Source organism: Amphiura filiformis, chromosome 14 (genome assembly GCF_039555335.1).
Source record: "Amphiura filiformis chromosome 14, Afil_fr2py, whole genome shotgun sequence".
Lineage (NCBI taxonomy): Eukaryota > Metazoa > Echinodermata > Ophiuroidea > Amphilepidida > Amphiuridae > Amphiura > Amphiura filiformis.
This window is the reverse complement of record NC_092641.1, coordinates 14960288-14984408: the sequence shown is the minus strand read 5'-3', so window position 1 is coordinate 14984408 and position 24121 is coordinate 14960288. Positions and strand designations below refer to the sequence as shown.

The window sequence follows — 24121 nt, the reverse complement described above, 5'->3', positions numbered from 1 at the left end:
TTTTGGGGATAAGGAAGGGCTGGGAATAATTATTATAATAGTACTATAGTAGGCCTATATAATGTTGGCAGGAAAAAAACCTAGGTCATAACCTAAACTAGGAATAGCACTTGAATTTCAATATTTTTGTTAAACTTTTTAAAGCCAAAAACATGCATCTGATCCTCTTTCTTTAAGTTGAGGCGCGCCCCCAGATAATGAAACGTATATGTGATGCGATCAAGCAAAATCAGTCGGAACTCGGAAATAATAAATTTTCAGTTTCTTATAGGATAGTAACAAACATTTGCAAAGTTGCATTTTGCAGAAAACTCCATTGATATGAGCAATTAAAGAGTTTCCAAAACAATAGAAAACAAAAAGAAATATTTCCTTTGTTTGGCTATATCTCAAAATTAATATTTCCGAGTTCCGACTGATTTTGCTTGATCGCATCACATATTATGAATATCCTGGTCAAGTTAACATTTTGGAATTCAATAAATTCGCCCTAAAATCATGAAAAAGACGTAAACAGTACGAAAATGTCATAGGCCTAAATATTATATATGCGCCGAAGAATAGAAGAATTCTATAAAACTAAACATATGAAAACCTACCTTAATTAACAACAATGTTAAGACTGATTGATGAAGCAGCACAGGCAAATACGGAAAACGATTCTATCAAATCACTTGGAACAAATGAGGAGCAACAAACACCCGCACGTCTTTAAATGCCACATCCCAACCAATCAGTAACACCAGTATCGGCAGACGGTGACCTAACCATCGGTATTCTATTGTGTGAAATTAATGGAAGTGAAGCTCCGTTGGATTATTTGGAAAAAGAAAACAAAAATGAAAGAAAAATCGAAAGCCATGAGTTCATTAAACTATCATTCAGTCATGTATATGGAACTACGACGTTAGCCCATGATGGAATGTTGAATGGATGATGATTATTGGCATAATTTGTAAAACAATTCCAATATTAAAATCATTTTTCAATATGAAACAGGGTATCATTAGATCAGGGTATCAAGTACAAGAGCAATGTTTAAAGCTGACAACTGAATGTTAGTGTGTAATGAAAAAGCTAAATTTATTGTTACGGAATGCAACAGTTAATTTTTGTCAAATATTTTGTACCATTAGAACACAATCATATAAATTCAACGCATGAAAAAGTTAAAGTGCTCACGATCAGGGCACACACAAAATTATTAGGAAAAGTACCTACTGTATTCGCTGTAATAAATAGGATTAATTACCATAGCAATAGATGAATACAATTTTTCCTATATCCCTCTGCACTACAAGCAGGTTGCACTCATCACCTTTGTATGTCTGCAATCATAGATTAAATACAATACCGCTCTTATCAAAGATACTAATCTTACAGGTGCGAGTGATCATCATGATATTGTTCAGTGCATAGGTACCGCCAGGTCTACGACACTGAAAAATTTGCATAGCAAAATGACCCGTCTCCTCCACAGCCAATTTGGTTTCGCTCCATCGAAATCAAGCTGGCCACGGAAGAGACTACCCTCCGTTGTGTTTGTTCATTTGTGTAAGGAGAGCCATTCTTGGAGTCTATAATGACTTAGGCTACGCTCTCAGCTAGAGTCCGACGCTGCATTGTACTAGAAATACCTTTTCTGTGAAATCGCTGTAGAGCCAACCGGGAACACGTATTCATTTTGAAAATATAGCATTAAAATTAGTATCACTTTTGTGGCCCCCGTGCAGTGGAAAACCTTTTTTTTTCATTAAAAAGAAATTGAAATTAAAAAACACGGATCCACCTGTGCACCTATAAAATGGGCACATAAATTTGTCTCAAATATGAATGAATTTTAAGAAACATACGGGATATGATGAACCATTGACTTGACGCCATGATAGTAGGTTTTATTAGTCGTTTAATATACAATGTATATACCGTATTGTCATAATACCAATATTTGTCATAATACATAATGAGTCATATTTAGCAACGTATATATGCAGTTCATATGCACAAACGAATACTGATCTTTATGATATTCAGGTTTTTGTACACCACGTATAACATGTTACATAGGGGGTCATACGTGTTGACCTTCATCTATTGTATTTGTTCATTTGTGTATGGAGAGGAGAAACGCCATTAAACGCCATTAAAACTCCATCAGTAATAGGGCGTAGTTCAGTGAACGCACCGGATTGCTATTCCAAGTACTTTGATAATACAGATAATATGTATTAATGGGTCGAGGCGATTGCATTGAAAAACCTAATAAATTATTCATAACAGTTACGTAATCAATCGATAGTGCGGACACTTTTCATTTGCAAGCCACCAAAATTCGTGATCTTTTAGCGTTGGAAAAGAAACCACGTGAATAGAGTGCCCTCTCAAGAATAACTACTCTCTGGTACCGCGTGCGATATTTTTTATTTACCGAAAAACACAAAAACATTCATAGGCACCGCATAGTCGGAGGTAAGGGTCATTATTGATCGAAGATCATATACCTATTTATTAGTAATAGACAAGTAATATAGTATATCGTGTGTATGCGCTTTATTCCGTAATCAATACGTGTGATGAAAAACGCATTTCTGGTAGCAGTATAGCCACTAGACTGTGGATCATAGGATGTGGGTTCGAACCCGAGTAGAATTTTAATTATACTAAAACAAATATCGCGTACCGCGTGAACGCTGTAGTGCAGGGCGATATGATCCAACATTGTATTCATCTATTTCTATGGTAGTTATTACGATTATTACGTCACTTTGACAGCGAATTCCCCTTTAAAATATAGACACGGCAACTGAGAAGAAACAATCGATAAAGGGTGCACAAAATGTAGTAATGATAATTGATTATCATTTTGTATTATAGCTGCCATATACGAAATGACACACATCTACATTACACATCGTCATCATCCCTATATTCGTGTCAAAAATTGCCGTGATAGTACGGCGAATCCTCTCGTTTTTCAAAAGCTACACATGGCGATTTTGTTCGAGATAGGCCGAGCGACTCAGACTAAGCATACCATTTACATGATATGAGATGTCACACAGAGCCTGCCGCATAGTTGTTATTCTTGATTTGTGCATGATGATCAGTACCACATATGGTGTTGCCATTATAGAAAATTCGATTTGTTGTCAGGTAAAACGCAGGTTTTGTTTCCAGTACACTAACTCGAAAAGCAATACACTAATTAGCGGGGCCTTGCTGTTTGCTGTGGATATATGTTACTGCATTTTATAAGTAAAGATTTTGAAATCCAAAGTAAAAATTATGATATTTTCAACTGTTTGAGAAATGAATTATACAAAGGAACCCGTGTAAGATCCAGCTGCTGTATCTATAATACAATGTACATTATCGACTTTCTTTATCTGCGTCAATAATAGGATATCGATTTCAATCGAATGGAATACATGTCTCCATTTTGAGTTTGTACTACACCTCTGAGCGATCAAGCGATCGATTTCTAGCCAATCAGATATGGTAGGCCTCCTTTTCTTGCGTTCGGTGAAATACCAATCGCCCGTCGCTCACCAACGGAGTATTAACTTTATATTTATAACACTGGGTGTCGACACTGTGCATTACCTTGAAATTTAGTTAGTTTTATTAAGTGGTCATAGCCCCTATGGACAAAATATTTGGTGTTTTGCTGCGTGACTGCGTGATGATTTAGACATTTTCAAATTGAAATTTTCCGAAGACAGCTGTTTGTTTATATGATAAGGTCCACGTGTTGGGCGCAGCACTCTCGCTTATGTAAATCTACGCGAGCGTAATGATGCCCCGTACACACCTGGTACACGTGCACGGTACACGTTTCCGAAGTTGATAAACATAAGTAGACACTGCCTAATGCGTGAGTCTTACGCGCAATGCATGAAAGTTGACAGTGTTACGAGCCATAAAATCACCTTTTACCCAAATAACACGAATGCACATTATTTATACACTGTTTGATTAAGTTAACAATATCTGAATCTTTTAATCAAAAGATAAGTATGATTTATCAATAATCTTGTGAGATAACATCGTAAATACATGCAATCAGTCAGAATCATTTAATTACACTGTGTTAAATAAAGTTACTTAGCCAGCAGCCTTCTTCTTTTTGTTGATTTTGAAAGTTCTGGTGTCAATGTTCTTGACGTATATCCTGATTCACTTGTTCTGCAAAGATCACTGTTCAGCGAAGCCCACTGAAGACTTTTATATCCTTTGCATAAATCCTCGCACAGTTGTGCTATTTTCACTTTTACATAATTTCTTCTGGAAAACAGGTATGTCTTGGATCCTCCTGTTTCCACTTACATTAACAGACGTGTTGTTTCATAAACCAGACTTCAGCAAGTCAACTGGAGAATATATTTGTTCCTTTCTGGGAAGAGGTACACTTTGACGTATTCTAGATATTACTGGCTAGTAGTACATTGACTACATTAGATATGTCTGGTTAACAATTTCCTTTCTTTGAAGGCATATGGACTGTAACTTATTAGCTAGCCCACAACAATTAAGTAAACTGTCAAGAATTGTGTTAACATTTTCTTATATATCAAGCATAGAAAAATCTACCGCGACAGTACTTCGTCTCACACACATAACAAATGCACTACGATGACAACATTTGATTGAATGGATTGCACTGCGCCATGATTACGGTGATGGAAGCCGGTTCAAATGCTTTGTTTGGAGCCAATCAATAGCTTCATGCACAACCTCTATAGACGAATCCAATTTCACGCATTCCTACACCTCAGTGGCAGCCATAGCTGGGTCCCCGTAGGGTATATCCTAACCTAAAATATGAAATGAGTCCTTGGCGGGGATTTTAAACTGCATTTCATCACCCGTGTTACACGTAAACAATAGAATGATGAAAGTTTACAACACAATACAACATAACTTTGATTTTAAGCAGTCACAACACCAGTTTGGTGCGCCGGGGACCAAGTCATGGCCGACTAAATTCTGACCATCACTTGGATCGTTGGATTCATCTATATCTGTAGTCACACTTACCAATTAAATAGAGACGAATTTCATAGTTCTAGTCCAATAAAAACAGCACTTACTGTGGACGTTTCGAGATCTGTCAGATTTCTTTAGCATACAACAAAACGGTTGTCAGTTGGTTTCTTCTTCTGGAGATCGTCAAACAAGTGAGTTAGGTTGTATTATCCTTCGTCTCTGTTCATGGTGGTGCCCTATTGTCTGATTTTCACTGCTTCTTTGATCTATCGTTTGTTGTCTGCCTCTTTGCCTAAAATCGTAGCCTCCTCCCAGTCAAAGGATGTAGTCTTTTTCGAGAACATGGTCTGTGACGGCCGATTTGTTGACAGCTGATTGAGAGGCTTTTCTGTTTGCTCTCGTGCGAAAACATTAACACACACCTTATCCGCCTCTGCCCTATGTTCCTCAAGACGTTTACCGAATTTTTCCGGGACTTGTGATAAGTTTGCATAAGCTTGTGGGAGATGGACGCATGTGAAATGGATTCTGTTGCAATTAGTTGTGATTTCATAATTTGACTGGGCTACAAATTGCGGTCTCCAACGAAATTTGAACGGAATCACAACTACTTTTTTGTCGTCACAAAATTTTCAACATGTTGAAAATTTGCCGACGAACGCGACGAATAATTTCGGCCGTCTGCGGTCGCTAACGGATTCGTCAGAGACAACTAACGGCAATCCACGATGAGTGACGGTAAATTCAAAATTGCAATTCGCAGCTTAACGTCGCTTGCCGTTCACCTTTATTCGTCATAGTGTGACCGGGCCTTAAAGTTGGAGTAGGGGGTTCTAAATTTCGACCCAAAAGCTGCCCTTTAAATAAATTTCATCTTTGGGGGGATGTAACTTCCTTATAAAGAAAGAGAAATGTCTGAAACCTTGTATACACACTAATTGTATACCCAATTTGTCAAAAAGTAAAAAAAAATGTTCGTAATTGCGCGTCGTGTCAAGGGGTTATTAAATATACGAATAAGTTTTGAATGTTTTGTAAACTGTCATGTTTAGCCCCTCTAAATTCACATTTCTTGTCAGATTAATTGTTTTTTGTAGTTATAGTTGCTAAATATAGCATATGATTAAAATATAATGCAAATCTGATGGGGTCAGGTGGGGGCCCTCCTTGATATGGTATGGAATGACCCAACTAAAATGGTATTATAGCGAAAGTAAACTTGAAAGATATTCAACGAATTTGTCTCCTTTGTATTTCATTCATATAAACAAAACAAGCAAAATATTAATTCTAAATTTAGATGCAAGCCACTGGTACCCTTTGTTATCCTTTTTCATGATTGTATGTATACTGTGGTAATGTCGCCTACCAGCATGACCAGGGAAGCATATTGTTATCCTTTGTTATCCTTTTTCATGATTGTATGTATACTGTGGTTGCTTAGTCTAATGTAGGCCTATATGATGTGCGACTTGGCTACATGCAGGAGGCGGTTGAGGCAAGTTTAATTTTAATACGACCTCTTGAACCAATCTCAAAAGGTATATAGCTGCAGTTGTGGCCAACGTCAGTAATGTCGCCTACCAGCATGACCAGGGAAGCATATTGTTATCCTTTGTTATCCTTTTTCATGATTGTATGTATACTGTGGTTGCTTAGTCTAATCTTGTCAAATCTGTGCCTTTTTACTTTTTAATTTTCTTGACATTTGTAGAATTTTTTTTTTTTTTTGAAATATTAATTATATTTAAAAAAAATTTAATCTACTTTCCAATTTGGCTACGTCTATTTATTTTGTTTGATTTAACAACATCGACAATACTTAGTAGTAACGGGGATACCTAACTGGCTTCAGCCAAATTAATTTTTCTCATGCATGTTATAGGACAACAAAACAATTTTAAAGTAATGTCTTTTAAAATAACACATTAAATCCCCCATAGAACACCTCTAAAAGTGAAGCAGCCAAGACAATAAGTTGGTTTTGTCCTCATTAATTTGACTAGTAAACCTTCCTGACCAGGGGCGTAGCCAGCTTTCTTGGTCGAGGGGGGCAAAATAAAATTTCGGGGGGCACAGACGAAAAAAATTGCAGTTGCATCATACAATACATAGAGACTGTATGTCTTCGAGCTTCCCGAAAAAAAGGCCTTATTTGGATGATGTGCAAAAAAATGGTATTTTACACTATTTTCGCCCATTATCCGGCTGAAAAGGGCTCTATTGTTACAATGTGCGCGTGTAGCGCGGAAAATTTTGTATTTTACACTATTTTGGCCCTGAATTTTGCTAGAAAAGGGCTCCTTGCCCTTTTCTTTTCCTTTGCCCTCCTGATTTTCTCTTTCATTTTTTGTCAGAGGGGCACTTTTTCTTTAATTTTTTGTCGGGGGGGGGCACTCTGCCCCACCTGCCCCACCGCTGGCTACGCTACTGTTCCTGACTAATATTATTTCAAAATGTTTGGCAAACAACAGCAGAATAAAAATTTGACCGATATCGTACGATGTACTAAGAAACACACTTAACTGGGGAAGCTCCGTGGATGTCTTATTTAACAATTAACTTTAAAATTGCTCTGTTTGTCCTAGAAACACAACACATTTGGCTGATTCCAATTAAGTGTACGTTGAGAAATGTGTGAACGTTACAAAATAATGCCAAAAAAATCGTACAAAAATCGTTATGGCTTTAATACCCTGATGTACTACTCAGTGAGACGAGGATAGTGGCTTCAGCGACAAGCATGACACAACAGTCTATTTGCGTGGTTTCCCTGACTCTGTTCTGACTCATGCAGGAGGGTGCAAAAATGAAAGTTTTCTTATTCGTGGAAAAATACCGGTATATAAAACAAGACAAAAGAATAGAAACCAGGGCTCGTGGGTGACGATAGCATATGCAATATGCAACTATACTTATGAGAAAAGCAGAAATTAATTGTTGGCAAATTAACAGAAAGCATGCAACTATTTACTTTGAACTTTTACACTCGCATTCAAGAGATTGTTTGAGCAAGGGAACAGCCTATGGATACGGGGCCTAAGGTAACCAGTAGGCTACGTGACTATACATTACTACCAGAAAGAATGCCTTCTATTTGTTATATTATATTTATGATGATTGAATTACGAAGAAGTCAAATTCGTTGAATATTATTCTTTAAAATTTATTTTCATTTATGCTGTCATGGACAAAAGTGTGGAATATTTTGTCTCTTTTTGCCATTACCTTTTAAGTTTCTAAAGGAACGGATAGCAACGTTTGCATAGTATATTTTTTGTGGGACATGAGGGAACATCAGACACATCTTACTGTATTCTGAATACGAGGAATGTCCTTCTGATATCAAATAATTTTGATAATTTAAAATTCGCGATATAATACAATAATACTATAATTATATATATTTTTATTTTTTTATATTTCACAGTCCTCGAAGTAAACTTATAAATAAATCTAATGATATGTACTTAATTGGGCATGTAGCTGGGAGGAAAGGCCGGCCATCATTTGAAAATTTTGACCTTTCGTATTGAAGATACACATTGTTTCCTCCAAAAGACCTACAAATTGTAGGTCTTTTGGGAAAAAGATGAAAGGGCATTGATCCTTGACTTTTGTCTCCCCCTAACTGCATAGAGTGGTGTCATGGAGCAAGGCAATTAATAATAATACCTGTACAGAAGTAAAGGTTGCACCAAATAGTTGTGGAAAGTACAATTGACAGGTGTGAAATATTATTCAATCATCTTTATTCAAACAATTCAAACATACAAGGAATAAAGAAATCAACAAACATCCAAGACAACTGGGGCCTAAGGCACATTCAGTGATTTGCTGATCCGGACGATCCTATTAATCATCAAAATTCAGATTTTGGTACCTTTGCCATTGCATTGTCATAGATGTGCTAACATAGCCTGGTATAGTTCAGCCAAGAGCTGTGTATTTAAGACAAAATAAGGCATTTTACTTGAATTTGTGATTTATATACTGACAGTATATAAATTAGCTAGGGTGTACTTATATTTGAATGGGGCTTCAACATCATCGATACTGCTGTTTTCTTCATTTTTTGCTGGGATCACTGAATGGGAGAACGAAAGACATATTACACGCACACAAAGTATTAAAACAAAAAGTATTGTTAACCAGCCCGTTGAGCAACAGGCGACAGACATGCCACCCTGATAGGCTATCTGAGGATATTGATATTCCACTCTTTTTCATGCCTTGCCTGAAAGATGGCAAAAGAAGGCGTGAGCGCCATTTTGGAGATGTTATTCTTCAGATCTTTGTACATGTAGGCCTATATGATGTGCGACTTGGCTACATGCAGGAGGCGGTTGAGGCAAGTTCAATTTTAATACGACCTCTTGAACCAATCTCAAAAGGAATATAGCTGCAGTTGTGGCCAACGTCAGTAATGTCGCCTACCAGCATGACCAGGGAAGCATATTGTCGACCTTAAAGATGGGTAACCTTATTGACAGCCTCATCCCCCACTTTACCCCATCAAAATACAGATTTTGGCATATGGTCAAAGCTTATATTTTTCACATTGATATATTGAAATTTGGCGTTCCAAATCCGTATTTCCAAAGAAATCATAAAAAAAAAACCAGTCTTAACTGTGGTATGCCACGTTTGATATAAAATTGGATCGATTGAGCCCATATTTATTGGTCGAGCTATGAATTTTAAAATATTGGACGAGACGAATTTTAAAACTCATAGCGAGACCAATAAATACTGGGCTAAAGCATCCAATTTTATCATTAAAATGTGTTGGATCCAATATTTTCGCACACTTGTATTCATCAAAACATAATAATGACAATAACGAGACAGTTTTTTGATGATATCTTCGGAAATACACCGATTTGGAACTCCTAATTCAACAAGAAAAATAGGATCTCTCATTTTGATCAATTTATTACATCATGAATAAAATCACTGTATATTATCACTATACAATATTATATAGGCCTACCTCATATATAGATTCCTCTCATCTGATTGGTTAAAAGTGGATCATTAAAATAGCTGTGCCCCCTTTTTCTATCAAGATGACGTCATACAACAACTGTGCCCCGGGCACAGTATACAAATATATACTGCCATGAGAGGTTCTGGTTAAAACTATGGGCCCGAGGTGAGATCAATAGTACTATTTTCCTGAGGGGCGCAGCCCCGAAGGAAAATAGTATTAATTGATCTCAACGAGGGACCATAGTTTTAACCAGAACTTCGAATAAAGGCAGTATATATTTGTTTTATATACTTCATTAATATGTTCTTTGTTCATTGATTGGTTAAAAGATTGGTTATTTGACGTTGCTCTCCAGCTTCTATCCTGAGTGAACAGCACGACCAATTTAAGCACAACCTATATTTTGCCCTTCAAAAAAATCGAATAGGCTAAAATCGGGCTAACCAATTACAGCAGCGCGAAATCACGCTATGGCGGTTTCGCGTGCGTGAACTGTTCCGTCGCATCGAATGCGCGCACGCGGAAGGCATGGTCAAAAGTACTATTTACGGCTTGGAGGTACTATTTACGGCTCATCCGGGACATTGAAAATACTATTTACGGCTTAGAGGTACTATTTACGGATAGGAGTACTGATGGTAGAACTATTCTTGGTCATGTGATCCACTTTTAACCAATCAATGAACAAGAATGAAGTATATAATTGATTCTATGCCCGGAAAATAATTGGATATTCGCAACCCCGAATACACAGATCGCTCGTATACATTGCGCACCCACTATACGGCCGGCGTTGATTACGAGTGTTGAGACTATCGCGGTCACAGTTCGCAATGAATTTGACCTCTCCTTGCTTGACGACGATCTTTCACCGGCCGCCTTAGTGAGTGCAGTGATTGTTTACAAAATGTTACATGTCAAGGATTTATACCTGCCAAATGTCACTTTTTAGACAAATTACTACGACCTGGAGACTCGGCAGTGTGTGATGTTAGCACAGAAACGGTAGGGTTGTTTTAGATTATGACATCGGTAGATATCGGTCCAAATTCTGCACCCTTGCTCTTGCATGCACTGTCATGCTGTGTGCATTTAAGCCTAAAGGCCTATGCAGTTAAAAGCTTGAAGGCCTTGTCAGTCAGGAAATCTTTTAACCAATCAAATGAGAAGAATCTATATTATTCGGTATATAAAACAAATATTGACTGCTTAATATTCGGGGCACAGTTTAAAATTATAGGCCCTCAGTGATGTCAAAACCATGACTATGCCCTCAGCTTCGCTTCGGGCATAGTCATGGTTTTGACATCACCTGAGGGCCTATAATTTTAACTGTGCCCCTCATAGCAGTCAATATTTGTATACTATAGACATATGGACCTGGCAGCCTTAACATTCTCATTTTCAAATTGGCGAATCAATTGAGACCAAGGTGATACAAGGTGATATTCTTCCGATATTGATGAAAAAGGTCTCAAAATGTTCCTTTTTTTATAACAATTTCAATAAGGAATAGTTTGCAATAGCTGAGTTTGTTACATAGGTAACGTAGTGAAACGGGTTAATACCCAATAAGTCCTATTGGTTGTCAACTACATGTATTTTGCTGTGCCTCCTAGGTAACCAAATGTCATAGTTAGGGCAAAGTATTCTTTTTCTTGATTGCTATTACAAGACGAACAATTTGAGACCTTTTAAATCAAAATCGGAAGAAATTTTCTGTTTTGATCCATGTTTACCTTCGACCTTTTTGCTCATAACTCCGGAACGATAAACCGTAGAAAAGTCAAGCCATACATTTTCTGAATAGTTACGACCTGAGGAATATTTTAAAATAAGATGTAACAAAATTTGAGCAACTTTCAAATTTGACCCCTGTATAAACTTTGACCCCGTAGTTATGTGATTGCACAAAATGGCTAACCTTGGCTAACGTACTTTTTCTAATAAGTGACCCACAATGAGAGTATGCAACTTCTGTTAGTATCATCTGTCGCACCATGGAAGTAAGAGACATGGAAGCTGGTCAAATGCTACATCAAAGTGAGTATCATACTTGCCGCGATACTGAACAAAAGAAGTACAGGTGGAAGGGGAACAATTGAGTCAACGCATGGTCAACGTGTACCATCCCTCGTTTCAAGTTTTCTGTTTCGGGAGCTCTATTGTTCAGAAACGAAAACGCAAGGGATTAAGTAGGATGGTGTGTAAGTTGACTTCATTGTTACGTTTGGGGCATCATGCTTCTCATTTGAAGAGGTAATAATAGGTGCTGTCAATCACACTTATGTCTGTCAATAAAGGTTGGATAAGTCAATTATATGCAACACTGGCGTCTCAAGTGGGCAATCTTACTCACTCTTACTTTAAAGAAAAAGGACCCCTGCCTCTTCTCCTCTCGCTTTCTTCTCTTTCTAGTCTGCCTGTCTCTCCCCCTCCCCAACTCTCACCTGTGCCATCTTTTAAATTATGTGGATATCTGAATTATATTGGATGTTGTATTTCCTTTACCCTTCTCCCCCTCTCACTGTTTTAGCAGTAGGCGTATGATCAAAAAAAAAAAATCAAAATAAACGAAATAAACTCCCCCCTGCTCTGCTCGCCCCTCTCTCTCTCTCCTCTCCTCTCTCTCTCCTCTCCTCTCCTCCTCCTCTCCTCTCCTCTCCTCTCCTCTCCTCCTCCTCCTCTCTCTCCTCTCTCTCCTCCTCCTCTCCTCTCCTCTCCTCTCCTCTCCTCCTCTCTCTCCTCTCTCTCCTTTCCTCTCATCCCCACTCTCTCATATAATATACATTTAAAATAGATTTTGAGTCTGGCAATTTTGCCTGAAGCAATTATCAGATTACCAATTCAATGAAAGAAATCCTATTAGTTTCACTTCAACGCACTTCTCTGGTGTTGCATATTACCAAGTTTTAAGGTGTATTTGGGACGAAAACAATTCCCCGTTTAATCGCTACATAATCATAATGTAACCGATTTTTGTGCGATTGCACGAACAAGTACGTAATTCTTGGCAACACTGATTACGCGTGTTAATGTATATATTTCTACGTTGGGCAATTTTCACAATGTACTCCCGCTTAGGCTGGAGTACCTATACACCCAACGCAAGTCAATTGAAGCCGTACAATTTATCGCGAATTTACGACCGTAAAATTTAGACACTTCTTTTGTCTAGATTAGCATCAACCCTCTCATCTCACTTTTTTTCCTGCCAGAAATTAACATAACTCCCGAAACCGAAACAGAAGTTATCTTCGTTCAACTTTTCTGTAGTCAACAAAAGACTAGAATAAAAGGATTGTTCACACGTACCATGCTAACACTTCAAAATAACAATGAGATCCGAAACCGAAACCGGAAACCGAAACCGAAACAGAAAAGATGAAAGGACCCCATGTCTAAAATCAAAGTTCCCGCTTAAAAATCAATAGCAGTACGAGGTCGTGTACTAAGTCCTGACAATGGGCTGTGTTATATTACCGCAGTGCATGACTAGTTTTATGAACACAAACAGATTTTATAAAATCCCTACGTAATGATCAGAATGCTATCATTTTATTTTATACAATTTTATTGAAGGTATGTAATTATGTGAAAACCTACCGATTAAATTTATATATGCTAGACTCTCAGATAGCAGTTTTAATACAGAAAATGAATGAAATACAACTTATTTTACGCAGAATGTAAAAATAAAACCCGACTCTGGAACATTTTGGTCAACAGCAATTTCGGGCATCCCCGGGCACACAAATAGATGCGAGATTAATTTTATAATGTAACGCATGTGCCAAGTGCGCATATCAATTTTTACGGCTAATTAGCGGTTTAGAAGTAAATGCATGATTTCCAATATTTCAAAAGTTTAAGAAAATCTGTAAGTATAGGGTAGAGATCGATATTTTGATTGGATTTCTGTAATTATGGATTACAAATCTAACATCCCTGTCACTTTTTTCCGAAAATAAACAACATACTTGAAACATAATCAAGAAAAACACGATTTTTGCTCGTAATAATAAACCTGTAAATAAACGAACTGGCAATAAAGGCGGCAAGTCTGATCCACATCAAAGACACGCTGACTACATTGTTAACACAATAGCTTGATACGTACCCTCTATAGAATGTTACGTAAATAATTCAATAGGTGTTGGATCGACCAGCTTCCATGTCTCTTACTTCCATGGTCGCACCAAATATGATTAGTCTGCGGCATTCAATTTATTTAAATGAAGCGCATGAAGTCAAGTGGGTGATCAAGAAGTGTATACTGACAGCTAAAGCCTGCTTTATATTCTTGGAACCCGCACAAACACACCTTTGGGATACGTGAGAACAATGGTACCACTTTCTCAAGTGGTGCACTTACATATGACTTTATACTTCATCACTTATTGACAGTAACCTGCAAGGTAAAGCGTTAATATGCTGTCTGGCCAGTTACCAATTTAATTGCGGAATCATTTCGTTCGAAACAATGGTACTACTTTGTATGTAGGCAAATCTAGTCAGCATCAAAGGAACAATGCGTTACGTGATCTATTGGCTCTCCTTCTCTATTAAGCATCCTTGTGTGGTAAATGCTACTGGCAGAAATTACTCTTTTCTTTGCTTTTTTAAGGGCCCTTAAGATCCCGGACTGGTGTTATTGCATACCTGTCGGCGGTACTACGTTTTTGACATTATGATTGTTGATTGAGAAATACCACAAAGAAATATATATTTCAAGTCACCATTTTATTTTATTTTCTTTCAAAAAGAAACAGCTTTACAGCGTTTACATTGTAAACAGGTCCCTAATTACAGTAATGATCTAATTTATCTGTTTACAATACAATGATAATGAGCTACGATACAATATATTCTGAGGCATATTATTAAATAATCTTTTGTGTATAGGATATAATAAATAAAGACCTATTTATTTATGCCTTATTTTTGTTTCGCCATTGTAATACTAGAAGCTGTTTAATAAGGTGTTTTAAAATCGGGATGTTTAGGTGAACTGTCCAAAGAATCTATCTAAAATTATATAAAAAAACAACAACAAGCAGATCACCAAAACAATTTCCGGTTTGATGTTTCAAACAACAAGTATTAAAGGCTAATATACTGCTCCAAAAAGTATCCTTACACTTGGAAAAATAATCACAAATTATAAACTGAACAATATTGGGGTAAATTTGTTTTTTTAATAGATGCACTATATAATCCGGCACATCATGACACCCCATTGAATCCAATGTGACTTCAACAAGCAAAGTTACAAGCATTTGATTAGACAAAGGTCAGGTTTTAAAAGTGACAAACTGGCCTATTCAAAACTCCACGGACTAGACATCTGGTTTGAGAGTGGTAAATGCCTAATTTGTGCGTGCCTTAAGCAACAGGAACAAAAGAAAACTGAAACAAAAGAGCTGAAAATAAAATGGAAGTTATGAAAAGTACAGAGAAGTAAAAATTGAAATACATACTGCTTTATATAAAGTTTCATTGAAGAAACTGTGTTGTCTCTTTGTTGCGCTTGTTGGAATCTTTTTACGCATTGTATAGGCAAGTTTGTCACTTTTAAAACTGGACCTTCGTCTATTCAATTGCTTGTAACTTTACTTCTTGAGGTCACAATGGATTCAATGTGGTGTTATAATGAGCAGGATTAGATAGTGCATCTATTAAAAAAAATTACCCCAATATGGTTCAGTTTTGAAATTGTGATTATCTTTCAAGTGTAAGGATGCCTTTTTGGCGCAGTATATATATCATTGTATATTACATTTGGATATTTAGAAAATAACGAAGTGAACAAGATAATAATATTATACATTGCTATACAAAACATGATAAAGTATCATACAAATGACTGTGAATTTTACACACAATACAGTACTAAAGTATAGGTTTAAAAATATAATGAAACAGCTGTGCATTTCACACCACATGGTGATTTTTTTGTAGCATAGTATAATTATTTTAGATACAAAACGGTATATTTTACAGCATTTATTGTTGAAAGGCTGATATTTTTATACAGGAATTGGTGCACGACTTTATACAGTAACACTGTGGGATAGTTTCCATAATACACATTCACTGTAAATAATATAGCGTAAACTACTGGGTAAATATAATAGTCTAAATTACTGAACTAACAGTAAACAACAACAAATTTTAAACAACAAAATAGCATGTTACAGTAACATTTCGCGCAGTGATTCTGCCAACAGAATTCTCCATACTGTAAAAAAATTAAAATTAAAACGCTGTAAATTTTACAGCACATTGTAAACCCTTGTAGTTTAAGTACCAGTAAATTATTTTAAAATAATGTTTTAGAGCCGGAAGGGGTATTTAACAGTAAGATTAATATTTTTTCACCGGATGAATTTTACAGACATTGTGATTTTTCGTGTAACAGTAATTAATTAGCTAATTAATTAATTAATTAAACTAATTGTTAATTTTAAGACCACCCCCACACACATTTTCAAGCTAAATAACGTAACTGTCACGTCTCGAATGTTGATAATAATATTATTGTTATTGTGTCTTCAGCCAATTCATGGTAGTTTTAATTTTTCTTTTGTGAAGGCATGTCTATTTGTAAGACATTATTATAGCCAGTATCCATGAGCTTGAAAAACACGTGTATTACCACTGGTTATAGTATTTGATCTTAAAATTACACAATAAACTTGAAACTAATATGAAGCATGCACCTATCAACCATTGTTAACTAAAACCCACCACGCTAAAATTCATAACTTAAACTATAGACTCGATGGTTCATCGTACATAACCTACTCAAATAATTCTCGGAGTCCTGCTCTAAGTCGCCTGATATCAAGATTTCCCTTTAACCCACTTTCTTCGCACGCTTGCTTGAAATCATCAGGGTTATCGCGGCAATCTTTGTACAGGTCTCGTAGATCTGACCCTTTAAAGAAGTGCAATTTCGTCTTCAGTTGAGGCAATCCAATCTCTACAAACCATTTCTGAACACGATTAGATGACCACGTGGATGCAGACGTGGATACGGCAGCTCCAAGAACCTCAGCTTGCTTCGGTTTGATTGGCCCTGCATGGAGTGAACAATGATAGTTTATATTAGAACATACTAATAGGACATTGTTTTCCAATGATGTGAATTAAAAGTTCCAATAAAAGTGTCTTTGCGAAGTTACAGGTGCGGCAGCCAGCTTTACATGACATTGGTGCAATTTCTCGCAAATTTAAAGAACTAAATTTACAATAAAATGCCGACAGGTCCGGGCGACAGGTTTTGGAACAAAATGCTGTATATTTCAAAATTTGTAATCTTTCCCCAGAGCGGTCAGCGGCCATACACATTGACAAACACCCTGTGCATCTCTGGCCGAATGCGAAACGGCGACCTTCGAATTTCGAACTGTATAACAAATACACAAAGACCCATTGGGGTATGAAATTATTATACATGTACTTATTTCTATTGTTTGATAGGATGAAAGTAGTAGGACCTCATACCTATTGATATCAATAATATTGATATCACTTTCCTGGCTGAAGGTAACAACTTCTAATACTTTCATAAATTCATATACAAAGTCATTGCTATACATGTACATACCATCGACGACATCCGTGCTGCTCTTCCCTCGACTACCGATATCCTTCTTGACTCCGGCCAAGTTCGCTCGAAGCTCCTTATCTGAGCTGACGTTGTAATACAAGTTTGCTTCGATGAGAATATCCAACCAGCCATCAGGTTCATAGCCAGGCTCTACGATGAGAGGAATCATCGCCTTCTTTTTCTTTGCGGCATACTTGGCCTCTGGAAAGTCAAGTTTGTGACAAATAATGTGCGTAGTGTGTTTATTTGTACAAAACAACGATTTAATCTTAATAATATGTTTTTAAAGTGCATCACATGATATTGCATTAATTTTTTTTTTATTATGTACGATCTTTTAATACAGATTTTTTTTGTTTTTGAACTTTTATATTTGTAATGTTTACACATTTCCCAACTTACCTAATTGAATTAAGCAAAATTCATTGTGTTTTTAAGACAACAGGGCAAGTTTGAATTAAAGGCATTAATATGATTTTAAATTTCCCATAGAACAACGTCAGTTAAGCGGCTAAGATAGTAAATGAATTTTCGTTCATTTCACCTCATTCGCTTGGCTTAAAAATCACCAGAACACTTCCATGACGGTTGTTACTAATAATATTTTATTATTTTGGCAAAGAATAACCAAATAAAAAAAAGTTGACCAAAAATCGAGCATTAAAGCTTTTAATGACCTTGATTCCCTCTCAACTCGGTCACATCATTATGGAATTTCATGTTAGTATTCCAATCCATTTCGGTACGTAAGGAACAGAATGTGGTGTGGATGGCTTCATAGAATATCGCGTTAACAGTCACCGTAGGGCATTTAATAAAAGGCACTAAATTTAATGCCCACGTGACCCATGGGTGCCGCCATTACAAGACCATCAAGTGTTCAGTGACAAATGTCATTGGGAGATTCTACTTTTTAGTATGTTTTCAAGAACTAAATTTTGGAAGTTTTTACCGACGGAAAAAAGTTATCGACGGAAACTCTTACAATAATACTACTAAGTTGCAAAAAAAGACAAATTTGCTAGAAAATTTGGACATGCATCCCGTATTTCCAATTGAAATACACAGGAAGACCACCCGCTTTTCCAGACATTCTGTCCAGAGGCTGTAATGGCGGCGCCCATCTGGTCACGAGGGCATTAAATTAAGTTTCTTTATTTAAATACCCTAAGACAATTGGTTAATAAGGTGCCATTCTACCATCTGCTAACGTACGCAATATTACCTGAATTAGACGTACTTTCACGGGTCACCTCTGATAGTTATTGCACAAAAACACAATTTTACGACTTTATTCATTCCAGGATGGATACTTCATTACACAGCGTCATAAACTTTGTAACAGTTCATAGAAGTTCTCAACTAGTTTAACTTATTTACCTTGACGACAGCTTGTACTTGCATAATAGTGCTGAGACATACACATCAGTATCACATCTGCTTGCTTCACAGCTTTAGCCATGCACTCTAGAGTGTCTCCCTCTGGATCAAAATAAATGCGAACATTTATCAATTGTTCTGTTTTCTCAAATAACAAAATGATTCAGAAATCAGATCGCTCTTAAAACATTAAGGAGTGATCAGAAATACCTTGGCGGGAACAGTTAGAAGGGTTCATACATTTTTGGACCTCTAAAAAGTTTGGTCCTCTAAAGAAGGGGAGGATCATAAAGGTTTTTGTACAACAGGCAGTAGGGTTCAGAAAAGCTTAAGCATAAAAATGGCCAATTTTTGCGATTACACTACAAAATTCAATTGCAATTGAAATTAATAAAAAGTCTTTTACCAAGTTGAGCTTGCTTTTGGTCAAACACAAGCAACATATCATAATATTGTCACATAAATATTTTGATATTTTGGAGTCTGCCTCGGCAGTGCCGTAACGATCAGGGGTAAGTTGTTGAGAGGAGCAAACAGGTTTCGGGCCTAACATGAGGGAGCTAAAAAGATTATAGTTCCATGGGGGGGGGTCGAAAACAGTTTCTGCTTTGCAAATGGGGAGGGGTTAAATAGGGTTTATACGTGAAAATTACCACCCACCCCCGCAAAGGCATTTCTGGACACTCTCTTATATGCCCACGCCAGATATTACAGGCAACAATTTTCTTTTCAACCTCAGGAGTGACTGGCTACCAATAATAAGCATAAAAAAGTTGGATACGATAAAGCGATACAGTGGGGACACCCACATATATTTCAAAGAGAGTATTGGGGAGGAAAGTGAATTTTAGCGGGAGGAATAAAACTGAAAATGTCCATTAAATTTGACAACCTTTGCTCAAAAGTCATGGATTTTGCAATGATTTTGACTTTTGATTTTGGTGGCCAAGTTCAAGTTTTGTATAGCGGTTAGGATTGAAGGATTCTCCCACGGGTCAAGCCCCCTTGGCACCGCCACTGATAAGGTTATTATAAAAACTTACGCATCTTTTCTACATCAATCCATACTTTATAGCCACTTCTCTTGAGCTCGTCTCGTATTTTCAGTGCTGTTTTCTGATGCTCCCAGTTATAACTTATCATTACGTGACCTCCGGCATCTCTGTTACTCCTAACACTTTGTTTTGAGTCTTCTCCTTCAATTTCAAACAAAGCTCGTTTGCTGAGGGAGCGCAAGTTTTCATCTTTAGAGAGAGTGAGCTTTCGAAGTGCTGTATAATAATAAAAGGAATATGTAAAACAATATGTGACTCCTCGCCACAACTGAGCCCGGATGTCGCCAGTGCCACTATTGAGATATGCTCCATCGAACTTAACAATACACAATAGGAAAGAAAGGATTTATTGACTGTTTTATTGATTTTTCACTACTTAAATGTCAAGTACTATAGACATGATATACATCATTTTAAAGCTAATTTCAAGCAGAATATTTTGGTTGAATATCTCAAAAATGATGATTGGCGACATCCGGGCTCAGTTGTGGCGAGGAGTCACATATTGCAAAGCATGTTAAACTGGAGTGAGATTCATCATCATTATTATTATCATTATTATTATTATTATTATTATTATTATTATTATTATTATTATTATTATTATTATTATTATTATTATTATCATCATTATTATGATTATGATTATTATTATTATCATTATCATTAGTATCATTATTAGTATTAGTATTAGTACTATTATTATTATTATTATTTATTATTAATAATATTCGTATTATTATTATTATTATTATTAGCGTTATTACTATTATTATTATTATTATTATTATTATTATTATTATTATTATTATTATTATTATTATTATTATTATTCCCCCCAGCTCGAACACGCTTCTATTAGATACTATTACTCACCAGTTACACTCTCCCTGATCGCTACACTCTTCCTCACCGCTTCATCAAACGCAAGACTCCATAACGCCTTTATAGCCAGCATTCGCTCTTCATTAGAAAAATCCGACATCAACATGCGAGTTATGACGGGAACGCCTCCATTCTCTAGCACAATCTTCTTATTTGTATCATGGATTATCAGTTGGCACAGACCTTTCAAAAGTTCATTTGCCGAAAAGTACGTAGATCCAATGTATGCGTAGTGGTTGCTGGCCGCGACAGCTTCCTTTACCTTCGATACCAAGAACACAACCGCCTTGCCATTCTTGGCCAAAATTTCGCTCTCGTCTTCATTGGTGATGTATGACAAGATCAACAAAGACTTGACTTTGAGGATCATCTCAGAAGAATGGATCCAATTCTGAAGAATTTTTACGGCTCCTGCTTGACGATAGATAGAACGGTTTGCTGTAATGCATTCATCTGGCCGAATTGAATTGTGAAGAACGCCCATCAGTGAATTGACTTGCTTGGTGTTCCATCCGCCTTCTTGCTGTTTAGCCAACTTTGTTAATATCGTCATAATACACGTGATTGCTCCAGACATTCCCACTTCGATTCCCAGGTCAGAACAACTGTCGGTGTAATTCCAGAAGAAAGATGTAATCTTCGTGAGATTACGAGTGCCTTGCGAACTGTCTGGCGCGGTAAATTGATGTCCGAGTGACTTCAGAATACGGGCAAAAAGTTCGCCCAGTCCGAATCCATACTTCCGGGCCTCCTTTTGACATTCAATGTCACCGGTTTTATAGAAGAGGACGCAATCAAGAGCACGACCCACATCCACTGTACTGTAATCATTAGTAGCTCTTAGGAGATCCAGTGATTTCTGAAATTTAGATGCCATTTCTATCTAATCGGAGTGTTGTTACCTTTTGAATAAACAAGAACAAAAACCAATCATTTATCAGTATAGAGACCAATTTAAAATGAGTAAATAGATTAATTAATTAATTATGATGAATATATGAATGTTGAATGAATGAATGAATGAATAAATGGATGAATGGATGAGTGAATTAAAGAAAGAAAGACAGAAAGAAAGAAAAAAAAAAGAAAGAAAGAAAGAAAGAAAGAAAGAAGAGGTGGGTGTGTGGGTGGGGGTGTGGTGGGTGGGTTGGGGTGTGGGTGTGTGTGTGTGTGTGTGTGTGGGGGGGGTAATTAATTAAGGGGTAAGTGTTCATGTACATATATTTTGTAAAGAGCAGTCGATCAACCCAAAGTGTTCGGACGTAGCACACTCCAATCTGAAAAATCAAGGGAATGTGCCGGTGTGATATTCGAACCCACAACCTTCCGATCACTAGACAAATGCCCTCAACATTAGGCCACCAGCTCCCGCTGATAAACGGTGGTTGAAACTGGGTAATCATGCAGGCAGTTGAAGGAGGTATACAATACCGATAACAAATTACGCAAGTACATATTAAAGTACATGACATCATTACTGATGCTAAATCACTTCCCCAGTATTGTACAAGTAAAGTATTTATTGAGCTACACGTGAACAAATAAACACAATGGAGAACGATTGCTCGATACTAGAGGTAACTGAATATAATTAATGGGAAGAAAGAACTCTGACCGGCATACAACCCAACCTGAAAAAAGGAAGGAAATGTGCCCGCGCAGGATTCGAAAAACACGACCTTCCAATCATTAGACGGATGCCCTCACCATTAAGCCACCAGCTCCAACTGATAAGCGGTGGCTGAACTGGGTACTAATGTAGGCAGTCGAGGTATACAATTCGCTGTAGAAGTGACGCAATTAATCGGATTAAATCGGAGTTTGTGTTTATTTGTTGTCTTGTTTAATTGTAGCCCCATTAAATAATTTACCTGTATAATGCTAGGAAACGATTAAGCATCGGTAATTATCTTCTGTACTTGTGTACACGCAGGCTGGGAATTAAGTGGGGCCAGGGGCCATTTGGCTCCGGTAAAGCTCCAAAAGGCCCCTGGTTCTTAAGTAAATACATGTGACCAGGGGCCTCCTATTTGGTTCAAACTGGCCTCTGGCCCTAATCTAATGGTCATTTAGTTTATTAATCAGAATTGTGTATTTTGTTCATAGAATGTAGGTTATTTCTTGCATTCTCTGCCTATTCATCTGGTTATTAAGGGGGTACTACACCCATTGCATTTTTTTTTGCATTTTGTGAAGAAATGAGAAAAAAATTGGACAAGGTGGTATGCAAAATGAAGGGGCAAATCTTCTCGCTCTATTGGTGGCATCAGTATCAATGTAGCTTAGATGTTTTAAAGGTAGAAGCCAAAAAGTGGTACATCACTATGTACCTCTTTTTGGCTTCTACCTTTAAAAGCATGTAAGCTACATTGATACTGATTTGCCCCTTCATTTTGCATACCACTTTGTCACATTTTTTTCTCATTTCTTCACAAAATGCCACAAAAAAACGCCAAAAATGCAATGGGTGTAGTGCTCCCTTAAGGCATTTATCACAACATTGTCGAACATCAGTAATTATGTGCTTTCAAATTAAAATAGCCCCTGGTTTGTTGAAAATAGCCCCTGGTTCCCTGTAAAACCCCGTGAACCAGGGGCTATGTTTTTTAAAAAAGGAGCCCCTGGTCCGGCGCTTCTTATTTCCCAGCCTGTGTACACGAGTAATAATTGATTGTGTGTATTCGCTGTAGAAGTGACGTAATAATTGGATTAACTACCATAGCAATAGATGAATACAGTTTTGACTATATCGCCCTGCACTCCAAGCAGGTCGCACTCATCACCTGTGTATGTCTATAATCATAGATTGAATACAACACCGCTCTTTTAAAAAACTCATCTTACAGGTGCGAGTGAGCAGTATGATATGGTTCAATGCATAGGTATCGTGTGGGCCGTGTAGAGCAAGGCGATATAGTCAAAAATTGTATTTATCTATTGCCATGGTAGTTAATCCGATTATTACGTCACTTCTACAGCGAATACACACACTCAAATGTTACGCGAGTATACAAGTACCGAAGATCATTACCGATGCTTAAATCGTTTCCCAGCATCATACATGTAAGTTAATGGGCTACAATTAAACAAGACAACAAATAAACACAAACTCCGACCGGCACATAGCCCCGAACACAGGCAGTGTGTAAAATTCAGCCAAAAAGCAACTAGTCTGCAGGATAGGCTGCTCCTTAGAGATTAGCCCAT

At 37.0% G+C, this 24121-nt stretch overlaps 1 protein-coding gene across 1 annotated transcript; it reads right to left on the bottom strand.

Moving 5' to 3' along the window:
- Positions 1–16703: 16703 nt before the first annotated feature.
- LOC140168942 (uncharacterized) lies at positions 16704–21810 on the bottom strand. The gene is made up of 5 exons (XM_072192254.1): positions 20906–21810; positions 20018–20245; positions 18975–19076; positions 17592–17795; positions 16704–17060 (listed from the first exon to the last, which is right to left on the bottom strand). The coding sequence occupies exons 1-5, from the start codon at positions 21789–21791 to the stop codon at positions 16783–16785; spliced, it is 1698 nt and encodes a 565-aa protein (XP_072048355.1). The 5' UTR covers positions 21792–21810; the 3' UTR covers positions 16704–16782.
- Positions 21811–24121: the final 2311 nt, after the last annotated feature.

What these genes read in the sequence shown, in the direction of transcription:
- LOC140168942 (XM_072192254.1), bottom strand. Translation starts at nt 21,791, where the DNA reads ATGGCATCTAAATTTCAGAAATCACTGGATCTCCTAAGAGCTACTAAT. An exon ending in GATCAGGGAGAGTGTAACTG is followed by an intron (nt 20,246 to 20,905) that starts GTGAGTAATAGT and finishes ATTATTATACAG; the next exon opens with CACTTCGAAAGCTCACTCTC. An exon ending in AAGTACAAGCTGTCGTCAAG is followed by an intron (nt 17,796 to 18,974) that starts GTAAATAAGTTA and finishes TTGACTTTCCAG; the next exon opens with AGGCCAAGTATGCCGCAAAG.